General features: G+C 41.6%; 2 protein-coding genes across 15 annotated transcripts in view; both read left to right on the top strand.

The window, feature by feature from the left end:
- Nucleotides 1-2617, top strand: part of tjp1a (tight junction protein 1a) — a 105099-nt gene extending 102482 nt beyond the window's left edge. For all 12 annotated transcript variants that reach the window (XM_025906015.1, XM_025906014.1, XM_025906032.1 and 9 more), the window contains one exon: nucleotides 856-2617. In XM_025906015.1, the coding sequence (XP_025761800.1) occupies nucleotides 856-950 (95 nt within the window). In that variant the 3' untranslated portion in view covers nucleotides 951-2617. The remainder of the gene's footprint in view (nucleotides 1-855) is intronic.
- A 1907-nt stretch (nucleotides 2618-4524) lies between these two features.
- fam189a1 (family with sequence similarity 189 member A1) overlaps nucleotides 4525-19066 on the top strand; it is a 108025-nt gene continuing 93483 nt past the window's right edge. For 2 of the 3 annotated variants that reach the window (XM_013269670.3, XM_013269668.3), the window contains exon 1: nucleotides 4525-5716. In XM_013269670.3, coding sequence (XP_013125124.1) covers nucleotides 5468-5716 — 249 coding nt within the window. In that variant the 5' untranslated portion in view covers nucleotides 4525-5467. The remainder of the gene's footprint in view (nucleotides 5717-19066) is intronic. The other variant, XM_013269669.3, reaches the window with a different exon arrangement.

Here is a 19066-nt window from a genome sequence, read left to right as displayed (position 1 = left end):
GGAGGAGCCAGGCTGTCGTGGCTATTTGTAGTTCTTCCACATTCTGCCGAGGTCCGTTTGTTAATTGACAACATGTCTTGTTTCTTCAGACTACAGTAAACGACAACACTGCACCACTCAACTCTGCTGCTCAACCAACAAAAGCATTTTCCTTATAAACGAGTCAACATTTAAGGGGAAATAAAACTGCTTTCCAACGGTGTAAGAGTTTAACGTCAAGAAGCATCGTTACAACAAAGAAATCATCGACCAAACGCAAATTTTCTTACTTTTTTGGGCTAAGTTTAGTTTAGCCAGCAGCAAGTCCACGTATACACCAGGGGATGGAGAGCGATGTCCACCAGTTAGTATTTTCATGTCAGACACAGACTGTCTGACACAGATCTAAAGTGGAGCGTTTCTCTTTTAAAGTACGGCTGTATCAGTGAAGAGGCTGCACACACACTGTGACATGCACTGTGGTCAGTCGTGTATTGATGGACCTCTGCTGAGCTCGCTCTGCCTCCTTTGATTGATTCCTCTTGGCACAGATACGCATGTTTATAATTGCAATTACACTCAGACCTCACGGTGACCAAGGTTTAATTTGCAGTCAACAAGAGGCTGGGGACATTCAATAAAAACACCAAAGAGGTTTTACTAGTCTCTCGCGCTCCTCCGCCTCGGATATGGGCTTTAAACATTCACACAACGTGGCTCACAAACCATGAATATCATTAACTTGTGCAGGCAGGGCTCTTTTAAAATGAAAGCCCAAGTTCATGACTGTTAAAGAAAGGTTTGGGTGTGAATTTTTACATTTTTTAAAAAAGCAGCTAATATCAACCCCCCTGCCCCCCATCTGTCTGTCCTCAGGTGATCCAAAAAGCTGGCAGAACAAGTCTCTCACCGGAGACCCCAACTACCTGGTGGGAGCCAACTGTGTCTCTGTGCTCATTGACCACTTTTAAAGAAGAAGCAGCAGGTGTGATGTTACTGAATGTGGAAGAATGGCGGATGAAATGAAGACGATGGAAACGCACGCACGCAAACACACACATATACCACTACACACACACACACACTGACAGACGCACTCCAAGCAAACCAACACACAGCATAGAGTATGAAGAAGACCCAGACAGTGCTGGACGAAGGAGAGACACCAATGATCGTTACGAGCTGTTCTTTAAACTCAATTTCAAAGTTTTGATGTAAAATGATGCATGCCCAACGTCACTGACGATTGACACTTATATATAAAGCAATGTTTAATGTAATTTTTCTTTTTTCTTTTTTTACAAAAGTATAGATGGATGTATGGCTTTTGAGGCAGCATACATGCTTGAAAAATCTGTGTCAATGTATTTATGCTATATATGCCTACAGTATATATAGAAGAATAGAGAAGAAATTGGACTCGAATTCGATCGCCAGTCAACATCTTGTTGTTTTTTCAGTTCAGGGGACTGGATTTTTTGTTTGTTTGTTTGTTTGTTTTTTTCCCTTCCACATTGAAGGAATCTTACTGAAGGTTTGATACAGTTGGTTTAAGGAGGTGGCAAGACATGAGCTGGACATGAACCCAAGCAGCAGCAACAGCACACTTTTAGAGACGTTCTTCCTACACTTCTCACTTTGTTCTTCCTTTTCTTACCTTTTGTAGCTTCCTCTCTTACTGAGCACCACCTCTCTCCTTCCAGCCTGAGGGAGATCTATGCATGTTCTTTACTCAGGTCCAGTAGCCTCCTCGGTTCCTTCCTCACATCTACTTAATATCTTTCCTTTCTCTGTGCACTCTTTGCACTCACACAAATAAGCAGTGATGCCTTATCTGCAGATTATTCACTTTTCATTAAGAAAAAAAAGTAAGTTATGATAAATTATGGTATAATGTCATTTGTTTTGCCATTTTTTTGTGAACCCTCTGTATAAATAAACTTGGGTTTAGCACACGCAGAAACAGTCGATAAAAGATAACAAAGGTATGCTCTTCTTTTATCTGCTATGCATTGCTTAAAAACAAAAAACCATCAGAGAAGAAGTGGCTGTAAATAAAGCTAGCATATTGCCTTGTTTCTTTTTTGTTGTAAATGAACTTTTTGTATGTCTTTCTTTTTTGTATAAAACTTAGAGAAAACATGTTTTAAAAAAGCAGAAGGAAGTGAAAGTGGTTATCTTTGTATTATGGGCATACCTTCAAGCCTTTGAATTGTAACCTAACAATAATACATCACACCTTTTCTACCGATATGTTGCCGCCGCTATTTTACCGTCTCAAAAAGGTCGTCTTTTTTTATTTTTATTTCTATTTTTATTACTTTGTCCACGTAGGGTTAAGGAAAGTATTTGCGGCTCAGATGCATTTAAAACATCTTCATTTGGAAGGGTGTGCTCTCAAAGTGTCCCTCTCACTGATTTCTGATACTGGATGCTATATTGTGTGCCCTTAAATGTATTTTTGTACTAATAGACAATATATTACGTATGGCACACCAGTACTGTTTTACTTTTAGATATAACACGGCTTTATTGGATATTAGCTCTTCACTTGTGGCTGACTTTTTTTTTTTTCCCCTCTGCAACACAATTTTAAGTATACCACTGTATTAATAAATAAAATCATTTTTAAATTAAAGAGTGTGTAAGGATTTTTTATTTTTTTTTACCCTACAGGGTTTTGTATTTCCGCCGCTGCTTTCTGAGTGGAAATGGGCTTCCTCCGAAGGGTGGCTGAGCTCTCCCTTAGGGATGGGGTAAGGAGTTCAGCCATCCAGGAGGGGCTCAGAGTAGAGCTGCTGCTCCTCCACATTGAAAGGAACCAGTTGAGGTGGTTCCTGGGTGAGGGGTTCTGGGCTGCAGAGATTATATCTCTCGGCTGGCCTGGGAATGCCTTGGTGCTCCCCCAGACAAGCTGGAGGAGGTTGCTTGGGAGAGGGAGGTCTGGGCTTCTCTGCTTAGGGCTGCTGCCCCCGGGACCCGGCCCCAGTTAAGCGGAAGAAGATGGATGGATGGGTTTTGTATTTATACATAATATGCAGTATAGTGCAAAAGATTTTAAGAAGCCTCCAATTTTTATATTCTTTTCAGGTAATTAGTCATAACAATGACCTCGAACACACTGCCAATGCAGTAAAAGCATACCTGGATATAAAAACACAAGGTCCATAAGACCCACTGCAACAAGTTTTATGGAAAAATGAATCCAAATTTGAAATTTGTGGTTAAAATTATGGTCAACATATACAGAGGAGTTCAGGAGAGAAGTGCAACACTCAATGTCTACATTGGATTTGCCAGAGGTCAGATTTTGGCCCACCATGCAATTCCATCTGGAACGTGTCTGATTGGCATCATTTTTCAGTATGACAGCGATACCAAACACACTGCCAGTGCAGTAAAAGACAGAAAAACGACACCATGACACTGTCAGTCATGGACTGGCCTCCCCAGAGCCCGGACCTCAACATTATTGAAGCAGTGTGGGATCATTTTAACAGAAAACAGAACAAAACACAGCCAACATCCAGGAAGAGCTTTGAGTGTCCTTCATGAAGCCTGACGAACTATTCCTGAAGACTACTTAAAGAAATGAAAAGAAAGCTGCCTGAGAGAGTTCAGACTGTGTTGAGGACATGTTTCAAATAACCAGTTTAATAAACTGTGTTTTTGTTTGAACTATCCACGTGAATGCTTGGCTCTATTTTATTTCAGCGGCTGATACATAAAATATGATTTCATTGTTTTGTCATGGACTTACACTCATGAATGGATTATAAAATATATTTACACTATTTAAAGGTTTCAAGTTTAATAAAAATAAATGTAGCACTTAGTAATCAGAAAGCAGTAAGCAGCATCTGTGACACACAGTACAGAAAGAAATGACGCTAAAAAGTAGAAAGGAAAAAAACAGACAATAAACACCGCTGCTCACCGCTTGGTGGCGCTGGTGAGCGGTGAATGGGTCTTTTCCACAGGACGGAGCTAATCTTTCAGCTGTGAACGTCCGTGTTTTGATGTGAACGTACCAAATCGTCAGAGAAGTAACGTTTATTATTATTATTTTTCCATGTATCCACGCGACTTTAATGATTTTTGCTTGGTTTCTTTGAAATATTTTTCATAAAATGCGTGAAGAAAACCACGCAGCACCTGAAAAACAGGTACATCTGCAGAGCTGAAGGAGCATTGCAGGATGCAGGTTACTATCAACCCCTATGAACCGTGAGGTCCCAACACAAGTTAGGAAATCTTGTTTGGATGTGTTACTGATCACAATTAATAGCCATTCATATCGGACTTTGTTTCGCATGTCAAACTCAGACCTGTGACATATTTTACTGATGATAATTATTTAATGTGCTAATGTGTGGAAGGTCTAACTCCTCGGAGCTCCCCTGTAGTGAGGCTTTACTTGCGTGATGAAGGACAGGACAAAGTCAATGTTAGATGCCCCGATGGAGCTGCTGGATCTGAGGTTAATCCACACTCACTTAAAGCCATGAAATCCAGACACACTTGGACTTAAAATGTCAGTTTCCTTAATTTATTTTAATGAACCAATTACACATCAGCAGGGGTAACAAATGGCGGGCAGGTTTTCTTTATTATTACTAATATTTTTTGTCTTTCATGTTTCCTGATAGCGCAGGAGTCCTCCTCCCCTCCTTCACCATCAAGAGTAAAACACACTCCGTGTAGCCCGCCGCCATGTACACGCATAGAGTGGCACATCTCCAATACGCAGTGTGCATCTCCTGTCCTGGCTGTTAGATTTGCTGTCGTCTGTGAAAAGCACGGCTGGTGCCTCTCACACCGAAGAAGAGGAAAGCCGCTCGCTCAGACCTGAGAGGGGGGTGTTCAAATACTTAAAGACGCAGAAAAAGAAACCCATCAGCGTGGGCTCAAACGTTTAGGCGTTTTAGTGCGTTTAGGAGGAGTGTGGGTTCATTGTGTGTGTGTGTGTTTTTGTCCACACGCGTCTTTATCCAGGCTTCAGCCCTTGCTTTTGAGTTGTTGGAGAGCCTGCAGAGGCGAGCATGACAGCCTGACAATGGTGCAAGGCTGGCTGACAGCAGGATGAAGCGTTTGGGGCTTTTTTCCTCTCTTTGCGTCTTGACTTTTCAGGAATGGGCTCTTGTCGGAGCAGTCAGCGAGGAACTCCGGAGGTTTATTGTCCGTGTTTCGACTTGAAGACGTTCAGAACATCTGTGCGTGTTATGGTAAACATCCGGTGGCTCGTCCAGCCCGCTCTTTGCTCACCTTTCTCCTCCCATCAGCCGCAGAGCATCTCTAATTGGAGGGACTCCGAGCATCTTAATTGATGGAGAAGATCTTCCACATCGGACTCTGACTTCGACTCACGCCGTTTGCCAGATCACTGCGGGCCAAATACGCGAGGCTTCTGCTTCTGATCGGATGTTGTTACCTTTATTTGCTGCACCTGCATTTGTGTAACCCGGTTCGGTCGCATCGTTTCGTCACAATGCCGGTGAACGCGCTGCCCCGCGGCGGCAGCAGTGGCTTAGGCGGCCCGGGGTCTCTGAGCCCGGCGTCGCTGTCCCGCAGTCTGTCCCGGCTGAGGGAGTACCGGACCCGGACGAGGATCATGCTGGCTCTGGGAGTCTCTCAAATGGTCCTCGGGAGTCTCATTCTGGCTGTGAGCTTCGCGGCTCTGGCTCTCACCACATCACCCAGAGTCCGGCACTCCTGTCCTTTCTGGGCAGGCTTCTCAGTGAGTAAAACACTCGCACGATACACGCATTAGGAATCAGTTTGGATTTGAGTTATCTTCAGGTGTTGCAGTCTAATTAGAGACTAACATCATCGGCTTTATTTTATTTTCCAAAGCATGTGGAGGAAATTGGCTATTTAGGGAACACTAAGTTGATTTTTTTGTAATATAAGTATTTTAGAGGAGTCTAGCTGGTTTGTCTCAAGGAGAGAGCTAAATCACTTGGCGTGGCAGTGCCACGACAGAAAGAAATTAGCTTCTAAATGAATTTTTGGAGGACAGAGCCAATCTTATGCAATTAGCTTTGAGGATACAGAGCCTCTGTGGTAACCAGTGATACCACACACACACATAGAAACATGAGGATATTTTAAAGCCTTCAGCACTCCAGTGCTCATGTGTACAGTAAGATACTTTGGGATAATCTTTTTTTCTTTCTGTGTGAAATTTTCATGCTGTTTTCTGTAAATATTCATGAACACACACTTCCTTGTTTATTTTTTATCCTACCAGAGACCTCGAGCAGGGCTTGCTCCATTAATTATAGAGGCGGTGGGACACAGTACAAGGGTGAGGGGAGGTGTGCAGCATGAGGGCCATCTGCCTGTGTGTGTGTGTGTGTCTGAGAAATAGCATGCGTCAGAGCCTGTGTGTGGGAGTGTATGGGGAATAGTAAGCAACCGCAGGGATCAGAGTTCAAAGGTCAGCGCACTTTCTTGATCAATGCCTTGGGCAACTTCTCTGCAGAACGTGTTACAGGTCCACCAGCCTGTTGTGGTGCACGTTAGAAATCTGAAACCTGCATCTTTTGTGCCCTGATTCAGCTGTGCACAGGTTTTCCAGCCCACATGCCTCAAGTTTGCAGAAAAAAATCAGTCCTTAAAATTTCATATAATGAGATAAATCATGAAAATGAGTCTAAGCAAAAGCAGATGAGAAACAAGTCTTTCCGTCTTCAGGAAAACCACAAAACCTGCCTAGTAACCGATGGCTCCAAACTCGAGCATGTTCTCAAGAGTGCTTCACTGTTTGTCTTTTACACGAAAGTAGGTTTGCAATTAACATCAGTGAATGCTGTAACATACTCTCAGGGGGGAAATGAAATAAACGAATCACACAGAAGAAAGGTTTTGCCTCTATAATCCTGAGATATCCTTGTAAAATGTCCCAGTTAGCTACCTTGTGGCTTGAAATCTATCCTCTGTCAGGTCATTTCAGAGGAAGGATGGTGTGTAACGTTTGGAGAAAATGCTTTGGTTGAGAAAGGTGCTGGAAACAAATAGCTCACCAGCAGAAAGCACCATCGGACACTGTGGCGCCAAAACCCGAGATAATGCGGTTGAGTTGAGCTGCCTATCTGGAGACAAATGATGGCAGTGATTTGCCCACAGGCAACGAGACACTGAAAGTCACTCTTTGAAATATCGAGAGCTATAAAATGCGAATGACTAAAACATTTCCACAAGGCTTTTTTCTTTTCTTTTTTTTTTTGGTCATGATAAATGTTGCAAAAAAGAAAGCAGTTTTTCAGCACACTGATGCCTCGCATCAAATTGGTCTTAAAGGAACACGTTGCAGCTATTTCAGCTTCAAAATCATTTTGATGCTTCAGTGATGTGTAATTTGTCACCTGATGCCTTTAACACCTGTTCCTGTGCTCTGTAACTTGGGTCAAGTGGGTATGATCTCCCACGAGAAGCGTGTAACACGTTAAACCACAGTGCCACACACTATGAACTATTAGTCCTCAGCTGGCTATAAGTTTTCATTGTTTCTTTGTTCTCTCTTGCTGGTTTGTAGTAAATGAGAGTCTCTGTTGTGTAAACGTGCAGAGCAGCCTGTGTGTGGCTAAACATTTTGTTAGCAGGACTTCTGATAAACTAAGCTTTCTCTCATTTGTTTTTATGATAGCTTTTATATCAGATGTTTGGTTAAATTACATCATACACCAGTCATTTCTGTGCAATATCCTATATTCCTCTACCTTGTGAGTCAACGTGGTTTCTTGGCTTCTGATGGTGAAAATAGGTGCAGCAAAGCATCACTTTGTGCATAATAGGACTTGAAATGTCAAATTATAATAGCAGCAAGAAAAATGAGCAAGTTCAATTTAAAGAAACAACCCAAAACTACAATTGCATTTTGCAAGAAGATGATGAATCTGCAGCGTCTTGATCAGGTAGAACAAAAAGCTTTTTGCAGCTCTGTTCTGTCATTTGACTCAATAATAAGATGAGTGTGTTTGTACACAAAAACCCGCCTTGTATAGTTTTAAAGACTTTGTAGAGCGAATCTGATTTTTGATACAGAACGTGTCTGCCTCCATCACTCGATGTGAGTGAATGTTGTTTGTGAGCAGCTAGCAGTCCTCATGGTGTGAAGACAAATATGTATCCCGGTCAAAGCGGCTACACGAGCCTCGCCTGCTGCTGACACACGTCTCGGACGCCGGGGGTAAAATGATAACGCTGTGCTTCTTAACAGCAAGGTTCTTCGAGCATGTTAATTTAGTTAGTATTGAACCTTGAAGCCACTGAGCTAATGAGGAAGGTGGCAACAAATAGTCAGCCTATGTACTTATTTGTGTGTGTGTGTGTGTTTGTACTCTGGGAGTGTCTGCGTGCAGTAACTGTGGGACATCATTACAGATCTCTGTGTGATGACTTGTGTTGTGGGATCTCATCACGGTTGCATCGAGAAGAAAAGGCACAATCTTTACTTCCTACACAGGCCAATCACTGCTCTGCTGAGGCGGCTCCTCCTCTTCCCACACACACACACACACACACACACACACACACACACTTGTTTTCATATCTTAGTGAGGACATCTCATTGACATAATGCTTTCCCTAGCTGCTAACCTTAACCCTAACCATCAAAAATGAATGCCTAACCCAACACTTAGCCTAAACCTAACCATAACCTAATTGTAACCCTGACACTAAAACCACATTTTGAGCCTCAAAAGTGCCTTCAAAATTGTGGGAACAGGCATTTTGTTCCCATAGGTGACTGTTGGTTCCCACAAGTATAGTAGCATGCCAATTTTCTGTCCTCACAAAGATGTGTAAACATGACGCACACACACAGAAACATTAACACGCTTATCCCACCTCAGTGTTTTGCATATCTCCCTCAGACCCTCCTGATTTTCCGCACTCTGGAAAAAATATTCTTTTAGCAGCTTTGATGTTCAGAGTTTGCAGCCTGATATCACTCACACACACACACACACACACACACACACACACACACACACACACACACACACACACACACACAAAATTGTACACAATTGCCTGGTCTGCAATGATAAATCCTTCAAATATCTTCCACTTTCTCACAGCCCAACCAAAAAGATAACTCTCGGCCGCAGCGTCGAGCACCGCAGGCTGTGCGCGAGGCCAGAAATCCCAGTGCGTTTACCTGTTGGCTGCGACTCACACCACCCTGCCAGGTTTGGTTAATGAATGAGACGACATGGCCGAGCGAGCCAGAGAGCGAGCCGCAGCTGTCAGCAGCTGAGATGCAGAACAAATTACCGTCCATCTCGCATCTCCTCGAGTTAAACCTGGAACTTATCCAAGCGCCCGGACACATAATACACAAACACAAACTGCTTGTCATTTTTTTTTTTTTTTTTTTTTTTTTTTTTTGCACCCAAGAAGAAAGACAGTTACGTGAATACTGAAATCCATCACTGCAAGTTATTGCAGGCATCGTTTACAGACTCTCGTTGTATCACTCCGATATTCCTTCTCCTCATCTCTTGAGCTCCGGAAACGGATTTTACTCCTTTTATTTTTCCCTCCCCCGCTTTCCTGGTTGTGTGAAAGGAGAGGGATGTTGCTTCTGTGTACAGCTAGAGCCTCTTTAAAAGTAACAGTCCAACATACCAGATCTACAGACTGGGCCATAACAAAGGCAGCTTTAGATGGTATTCTTGGTGTTTGTTGTGCGGCAGCTCTTTCTGCTGCATTTTCAGCACCGACCGTCAGCAGATTCTGTGCTAATCTGCTCGAGTGTGTTAATGTGTGGGACTGTTTGCTGAGTGTTCTTGTTGTGTTGCAGGCGCTTTCTTTCTTTGTATGTGTGGAAAGAGGGCGAAAGCCCATGTTGAATGAAATATGGCAACACAAAAGTTGTCCTGTCTTTCTATCTCTTTGGTTCTCTAAGGTGTGTTTGATATCCCTGTGTTGGTGTTGTTCCCAGATTATCAGTATGTTGGTCCAGGTCTAACATTGCAAGTGACCAATCACATTTTTATGATGCCATAGTTTTGGGACGTGGATAAAAACCTGAGAAAACGATCCAACAAAAGGGGGCGATTAGAGTTGGGGTTGGGGATTAGGATGTAATTGTGGTTAGGGTTATGGGACTGTTGTTAAAGTTATACCTATAGCTTTGGGGTCAGGGTTAGGGTTAAACATAGGGTTCAACAATGGGATTTGCCACATGAAATTTTGAATCTGGACCAGCATTACCTGTGGTGATCCAGGAACAACACCAACACGGGAATATCAGATTGTGTGTTGTGTAGCCTGTATTGCACAGAGGATAGTTCCATGTCGTGTGAAATATCCCTCAGCTTAATAAAGTATGGTGCCAAACAGTCAAATAAACGGGAGAGCATGCCTGTGAGTTATGTTTTATGCTTTCTGCATTTAGCTCAAAGCATAACTGTGTCTAAGTGCACCTACTATACACCTGTAGTATAGCTGTAGGCTCCAATTAGTATTCACTTGAGACTCAAACACTTAGTCAGTCCCAGTAGATTCCCATTAAAATACCCAGTTTTGACTGGTAGGAGGGTGGTAGCATCGAGCGGCACCTCCAGGGTTGAAAAACTGGAATTCCTATAGTGGCTACTTGAAGCTGACTCTAAAAGTGGGTCAGCTGAAGTTTTGCAGACACATGACCACTAACCATGTGAGGTTAACTTATTCACCATTTTGGATGTGCGACAATCACAATGACATTGTAGGATCAAATGAGGTCCCAATCACCCATGCCTAGAGACTGGTCTGCAACCATCTTACAACCATTATTTGCAAAGGGAAAATAAGTTCATGAGAGGTTTCTGGAAGTTGATGGCATTTGCTGGGAAACTTAAGAGCTACATGCCGGCCTACAGACTGATCAGAAGCTGTGAAGTGTGACACAAACTGGAAATGGATAAGGTTCATTTTCAAGGCAAAAGTTGTGCCTCAATATTGTAGACAACTTGTTTCATAAGCCAAAACTTCTGCACTTCCAGTGTGTGTGGCATATGTTTCAAGTTTTGTTGGTGTAGTAGAGAGCAAGTATTTGCAAAAAAATATGAAAAACTACAGACAACTCTGGCAATGTGCCAGCAACCTGAGCATAGGAGGTTTTTGGTCCAGCACCTTCTTTGCAACTGATTCACCTAGAGGCAGCCGGTCATCTCCGGAAACCACTGCTAACCAGCTGGGGAATCTACATTTTCTTCCCTAGCAACCAGTGGTTGCATCGTGTTCAATATGGCAGACAACTCTAGAGAAATATGTGTGTGACAACATGTGATAAACCAGTCGTCATAGATACCAATGTTCATTAAATGGCAAAAAAAGCATGTTTGGAGCGTAGTACACAAAACCATATTGGCTCCTATAGATGGTTTCACCCTTTCATAACAGCTATAGTGGGATTGATAGGCTTAGGGCCTGCCATGGTTTACAGGTGTGCCAACAAAGGGAGCTGTTGCAGATAGCTTGTCTGCCCAGGTTCACTTTAACTAATTGGAGTCAATGAGCTGAACCCTCTTCAGCCTGTTTGTGCTGTCTGGAGCATTTTTAATGCAAAGATCTGACTAATAGTGTGGCTTAGTTTGTGCTACACATCATCCAAGAAGTGAAGTACTTCTGTTACTGAGCACATATGCTACTTCAGCTAGCAAACTTGCTAACCAAGCTTGCTAGCCTTAGCTGATAAAATCAGCCGGCACTTCAACCTCTCATCTGGATGTAGTACTTTGTTCTTCCAATAAAACAAAAGACATTGCGGATAGTGCATAAACTCTACTGTGAAATGCTCAAAAACTGTGATAGGAGCTTCATAGCATGGGTTTCATTAGCTAAGGACCTCCTGCAGCTTCTTTGGTCTATATAGCACATCTGTCTGAGCACTTGCATGGCCAAAATGCTTTCACATCATCAAAAGGAGACATCTTCAATGCAGAGTATGATTCAAATATACTTTAATTTGGAAAACCAGGAAAATGATTAACATGAAACAGACAGACTAGTGTATATATATAATGGAGTACTTCTATGCCTTTACTAGGAAATAATATTATTTGAATGGTTTTTGATTGAGACATATCTAATCATAATCAGCTGTAGCTGTCTATGGTTTGTATTACACCTTAGTTTCTTATGAAAGAGACTGGTGGGTTCTAGTAGTAAATGAAGGCAAATGTGCAAAAATTGTTTTGATTTCTTCACTTATTCCTTTTTTGTTTTTACTACACACAAGTGTGAATCAACATCAATTAAGTGGCGTATTAGGCTAAGCAGTATCCTGGCAACAGGTTTCATGACACAAACTCACATGTGCACAAACGCAAACACAGGTCTGTAGTATTGTTGCTGTGGAAATCGTGATGATTTTGACAAAAAGCTTTTCTGTCTGATGCAAACTCATGGCTGTTGTCAGGAATACTGATGACATATTTATTAATAATGCTTTGCTTTTGGCTCATGACTCATATCATGAAAGCAGACAGAGAAGAGAGGTATAAATGTTACACTCAGTAAGCCTTTCTCTGCCTTTAAAGTGAATATCAGTACTTTCACCTCAGTGTCAAGTGAGTCTGATGCGTTTCTAAGGTTTCTTTGTGCGTGTGTTTAGAAAAGGGTTCGTATGAGTCATAGTTTCAGGTCCAAAAAACTCCAAAATATATAAATCGGCACGTGAATAGCTCACACTTATATGAGTGATTGGTCTTTAGAATTTGTGAATGGGCGTGTAACTAAAGTCAGACGATTTTCAGCAAAGTAACTTGCGTCCTATTAGTGCTACTCTCTGCGCTTTGCCTTTCATTAGAGTAACTTCCTTCTTGTTTGAGTCTGTGTGTTTTGGGTGGAGAGAGCTTGTGGTACTAGTCTAAATATGAATATAAAGTAGAATATTTTTGTTAAGCACTATAAAGAAGATTTTTTTTTTTGTTATTTAGTTGCTTTTTTTGTGCATCAACTGCTTCCCCAATCAAGTTTTGTGTCACGATACACAATGATGCCTGATTCACATTCCCTGGATTCATCAGCGTACAGGGAGATATTAATGAGTCACTTCACTCAGTGTAGTAAAACACATTTTCCCACTTTAAAAATAAAAAATAAAATGCACATTTTTGAAATACTCATCTCTAGCAGTTTTATTTGCGATGGTTTGATCTCAGATGTTTTTGGAGCGTCTTCAGAAATTGTGTAAATGTAGTAAAAGAGGACTGTGATCCTGCAATTTTCAGTGCTGCAAATGCAATAGTCACAGAAGGAGAGGACACAACCGCAGGGCACCAAACACAAGCAAAATCCCAGACTGCAGTCATAAACAGGCAGTCGGACAGGAGCAGCCAAGGATGGAAGGTAAGCGCCATAAAACGGATGAAAACTCAACACTAGGATGATGATCGGAAACCAGAAAGTAGGAAATAAGAAGAAATTACAGGAAAACATTATTCCTGGAGTTCAAAGACAGTCTGATAAGAGGAAAGTAAACAACAGGTGGTATAAGTAGCAGAATGACTGATTGGATAATTGGCAGCAGGTGGTGTATAACCTGAACCTGAACAAATACCAGAAGTAAAACTACCTGAAATGTGAGGAGGGGAGTGATTTCAAAGTAAAACTGGAAGTAGTAAAACACAACCTCCAAACTTTAAAAAATGAATTATATTCTGGATGAAATGACTCTTAAAAGGATCACAGGTTGTAGAGCATGTTCACAGATAATTTACCTAAACCCACTCAAAGTCTTTCTTTCTCTGTGATGTGATATTTAGGGCTGTGATCAGAAGTTTACGTAATTTGGGGCTTTTAAGAATTCTTTGTGTAACTTTGAATGACTTTACGGGAGAGGTGGGAATCACCAGGATACGATATTATTGTGGTTTTTAAAATTTTGTGTTGAGTGCTGAGTATTTGTGCTGATTTATCACCTTTTTCAACTGCAAATTATGTCCTCAAAGTTAAACTTTGTCTATATCTGTTTTATATAATAAGATAAAGGTATCTCACTTCAGCAAGCATGCCGGCACTGTTGCTAAAACCTGCGATAAATGTTATCATAAGACAGAGTCAGTCTGCTATCAGTCTGCAATTTAATGGGGTCAAGTTGGCAATTACATGCAATCTGTTTCTAATAATACAGCAATTAACTGTGACAAATTGTTGAAAATCACATATCAGTTGCTGTCCGCATAGACAGAAATCACATTTAACTATTACATTTGTGCTCAGCAGCCTTCCTGTTCTATAAAAATATAACCAGAATACAAACAGCCAGTTGGGCTGAGACCCTTCGAGTTGTGCTCATTGACAAAGATTCATTCAGAGTGATGGCAACATGTTGGAAACCTGTCTGTATGTGTAAATTAGACAGAAATGATCTGAAAATCTCTCTGAGGGCTGCCATTTAGTCACCAAAACTTGCAGCTGGTTGCAGACTTATAAAAATTAGATATAATCACTAAAAAAATTTCCCACGTGTGGGACTAATAAAGGTTATCTTATCTTATCTTATTTTATCTTAGGCAACCGATTTTTTTTAAACTAACATTTATTTGATTTTATATAAAAGGAAATTCTTTTGCTAGCTTTGCTCATGTGACTGATCCATTAGCTTGCTCTGATTTAGGAGGTAACATTGTCAAGCTAAGTTTGTCCAGTGTTGGACGGTTTTTCAGTTTAGCCGATTTAATGTAAGTTTGCTCCGATAATATTATCTCAGGATGGTGGTGCATGAGATTTTAAATGTTTTAATAAAATATTGATATCTAGTGTCCTTGTATTGATACAGTATTGATACAATATTGTCATGCAAAATAGTGAAATACTATGCTTGATCACTTTCCCCCCCATTCCTATTGTACAGCATACGCTGTACAGTGATTTTAATGACTAAAAAACAAGAACTGAGTCCTTTTATTTTTATTTTAGATTTCATTTTGGATTTTCTCCAATACGTAGTCAAACGTATCCATACCGGCTCAAATATATACATACAATCACACAATCAATGTATGCATTGTATAATAGTGCGTTGAGTTGACCATAAAGCTCTGTTTTGCTGTTCTCATGCAGCCATTAGTTCCAGGCTGTCGACAGAGAACGTGGCTACTTGTGCACATGTTTGATTGATTCAATTTTTTTTTTCAATCACAATTTCATCTTCCAGCAACTGGGAAATCAAATTCATTAAGATTTTAAAATAAATGTCTCAATGTTTTATTCATTGCTTTTTTTTAAAAAATACTGTGATCTCAGTATTTTTATTTTTTTATATATTATTTGCAGCATCTGAGCTGCTCCTAGCTCCTCAGCCACTCCACTCTTCGTGTCAGCTCAGATTAAATGGAGGCTGTGGTCAGCACACACGCTCTGACTCAGACCAGACCACTCGTGGCTGATCCGCCTCGTCTTAAATCTCATATTGATCAGCTAACAAGATGGGCCCTGATCAGTCATCTGATTTGTGCTTACTTTCATTTTTACTCTGGCCGTCGGTGGTTTTCGAACATCTCTGTGGTGATCTCACTCGCGTGTTTAATGCATGCGTGTGGTGTGATGATGTCATGTAGTTTTACAGTCCATCCCGAGGTGTTGCTGAACCGCTGTAATTCACTTTCCTTCCAGACCTTTCCATATTAAGTAAGTAGGCACTCAGCCTCGTGCTACTTATTACTCTGAGGACCCTCCACTGCCTTCTCCCCCCTACTCCAGTGCTACCAGTGAGCACCATAATGGTGAAGAGAACAGTGTGTCCTTGCCACCATTTCACACACACACACACACTCTAATATTTCAAGTTGTCAGCTTCATCTAATTCCTTTGCGGTTACTCGCCCGGGCGCGTCCGTGCTTTCTGCCTCACCTCGCTCCTCCATTAGCTCGTATCGCTGATATTTTTGGGTTTCTCTGTTTTCAGCACCACGAACAGGACGATCTGAGCTTCTTCAGGTCTCTTTGTTACATGTTGTCCCAAAAAAGCACACAATTAACCAAGCTGGAAAAAACTGGCATGGTCCTACGCCTGGCTGACAAAGCAGTCATCTGTGAAGTGGAAAGAAAAAAAAGATAAATGTTGGGGTTGTATTTCAGTGGGAGATCTGACAGTATTAATTGTATCCACTGCGGCCTCTTGTTGTGTTCTTTGAGGAGACTAGATAAAGGGAATTTTCTTTACAACATTTTGAACAAAGTCTCCAACAAAGCCTGCGCCAAAATGATTGACAGCATTGATTAATCCAAAAAAACCCTCAAAACAAAAACAAAACAAAAAAAACCCACCCACCACCATAGTCCTTTGCTGCTGGGAGATAAAATGTGGTTCAATAAATTAATTAAAAAGCAAATCATGTATTGGCTTGTCAGATTGGTGCAACCATACACACCAATTTGAACATTGTAGGTCTAATACGCTGTAAAACTTAAGAAAGGCGACCAAAATTGTAAAATTCGCTCTGACTAAGAAGCTCAATCCAAAAAAATCATTATAAACTGTAACCTTAGAGCAGGGCTAAAGAGGAATCCTCAGATTTGGCAACCTGGGAACCTCACATGTTTTTAAACCATTAATCAATGAGCCAAAGTGTACTTTTCTTTCTGTCTACACGTCCCGTATCTCATGATCTCATCACTTCCCGAACCAACACGTGCACGCCAACACAGTGCGGGCTTTTCATGCTATTTTGGTCCTGTACAGTATGTGTCACGTTTTCAGAGGTGTTGAATCAGGTGGCGATATAAACGTGTTTCATAATTTCATCACTAATCAAAAATGAAGCTTGAGGGCTATTAGGAACATTTGTTGGGATATTCCTGCGGCTGTGCAGCATTTCAGATTTAGTTACACAGAAAATTATTTGGAGGTGCCGCCCTACCCAAATTTTTATATTTATTTATTAATTTTTTTGTATTTTTTTTTAAACAAATTTTAAATGAATGTCCAGCGATGTACTGGTAATCTGTCCATGGTGTACTCCCGCTCCTGATTTCAGAATAACCAATGTCAGAGTTCACACAGAGGGAGCACCCATCCTGCCTCCTTGCACCGTCTGCTCAGGCAGCTCTCTCAGGTAAACCAAGCAGTGAGACTGCTACTGACACTGCATTGTGCTACATATGGGAGAGGACAACTCCGGACATGTCCCAACATGATTCTTCAAGGACAGTCCAAAATACAGGTGAAAACTGCCTCAAATTTAGAAGGAAGTGTGATGATGCATTAGCCCTATGACAGACTGTGGACCTGTCATATTAAGGCTACTAGTGAATGAAAACTGGGATATGCTCTAGGACCCTGCGTCCTACAGCATATGGATGTATAGATGGTGTGGAGACATGAATCCAAGTCCACTGAGAAAAGTCCTCACAGGGAAAAAAGGAATTATCTTCTACCCATTTAGTGTCTTGAAATATTATTTTCAGAGAGGGAGAGGATGTAGATTTCTTTTAAGAATATTTAACAAGTCAATTAAAAGTTAAGACTTTCTGTGAAAAAACCCCCCGCACATATTATCATAACTGGAGGGGATCCCTAAATTCCTCACATTGATTAAACACATATCTTCACTCGCACATTTTATCTCTGCATACAGTCTTTTATATTCAAAGACAGTTTTATGCACACCCAAATACAAAAAACCCAGCAAAAAGCCCCCATTATGCATCGCTTTGATCTCCGAAGAGTGGAGTTTGTTGACGTGCGATGAAAGCTGTAGGTTTTCCCTGCTTTTGGATGTTTTCAGACCCGAGCTGACCCCCATAAATATGTCCAGGAGGACAGAGAGAAGAGAAAGCGGGTTCACGTGTTTAGGGAAATGGTTTCATGTTTGGAATGCTTGATGTATTTCTGTGTGCAGAGATCACGGATTCCCTTCATAAATCCTCCGTTTTCTCTCCTCTTCTGGCTCTTGTTTTGCGGTGTGGCTGGGCGTTAGTCTGACCCACAGCCCAGGACGTGTCAGACAGAATGCTTGATGCTGCACTTCTTTACAAACAGCTCTGACCCGGCCGCCAGCAGGTCTGCCTGCAGACTGTCGAATAGAAAAGGCCAGCAGGGTTGAACTGAGCTGAGAGGAGAGAGGGAGGGAGGCTGAAAACGACCAGAGGCAAATGTCTAACGTGATACTTTGTTATTCTGTTGTTGGTTTAAAAGATGGAGGTGTCGCACTAAGAGAAACACTCGCAGGTGGTTTAACTATTCGACACCGGTGCTTATGTTTTATCTTGCAACTGTATTCATGTCAAATGTTACAGAAAAGAGGGGCTTTACGAAGCAGACCTGTGCTTTATATCGTCTGAAAGGTTAGTTTTCAGTGGAGAGACGTTTACTTCTTTCTTGTGGCTGTGACCTGGGAAAAGATGTTTACTGAGGTTTCCTTTTTTTTTTTTAAACTAAAACAAAAAAAGCTTTTTCCGTCGGCATGCTGCAACAAGCCATGAATAGCGTGGGGGTCTAATAACAGCCAGCCAGACAGACATATGGAGCTTTGTTGATGTGTTTGACTTTTATCCCCTACCTGCAATTGAACTGTATCTTCTTCCTGGTGTAACAAAGCTGCCTGCCGACCCTCCCTGCTGCTTTCTATAGCTGATCACTGGAAAAGCCTGCTGACTGGAGTCTCTCTTTGTTCTATGATTAGCAACTAGTGTTGTTTGGGATGGTGCTTTTATGTGTGTACACATGTGGGAGGGGGAGGTCACAGGTGTGTGACTATGCCCCTCTTTGTATCTGTCTATACAAGGCTGGAGTAGGACTAAGAGATCTAGCTTGTGCACCTTTATCTGGTTTGAGTGTTGTCTAGAGTGTGTATGCACACAGGCTAAGCAACAAAGTGGGTTTATCATAGCTACAGGCTGTGCATACTCCTCTGTAACTGAAAGCAAGGGAAGAAGAGCGAGCGCGAAACATTTCTTTGCTCTGAAGTATATATATATTCTTTTATCTTATTCTCTTTTCGTCTCCCACTCCCACAAAAAGTAGCCGGCCTCTCTGCTGAAAGCGGTTTCAAGAGGTTAATCAGACTGTACGAAAGGTCAGTCGAGAGCCCCAGGACAGCCTAAGAGGCATTTCAGTTATAACACAGCAGCATAACAATGTAGCT

This window comes from Oreochromis niloticus, linkage group LG1, assembly GCF_001858045.2.
Source record: "Oreochromis niloticus isolate F11D_XX linkage group LG1, O_niloticus_UMD_NMBU, whole genome shotgun sequence".
In the NCBI taxonomy this organism is placed as follows: domain Eukaryota; kingdom Metazoa; phylum Chordata; class Actinopteri; order Cichliformes; family Cichlidae; genus Oreochromis; species Oreochromis niloticus.
The sequence above is the reverse complement of the archived record's forward strand: the minus strand, read 5'-3'. Positions and strand labels throughout refer to the sequence as shown.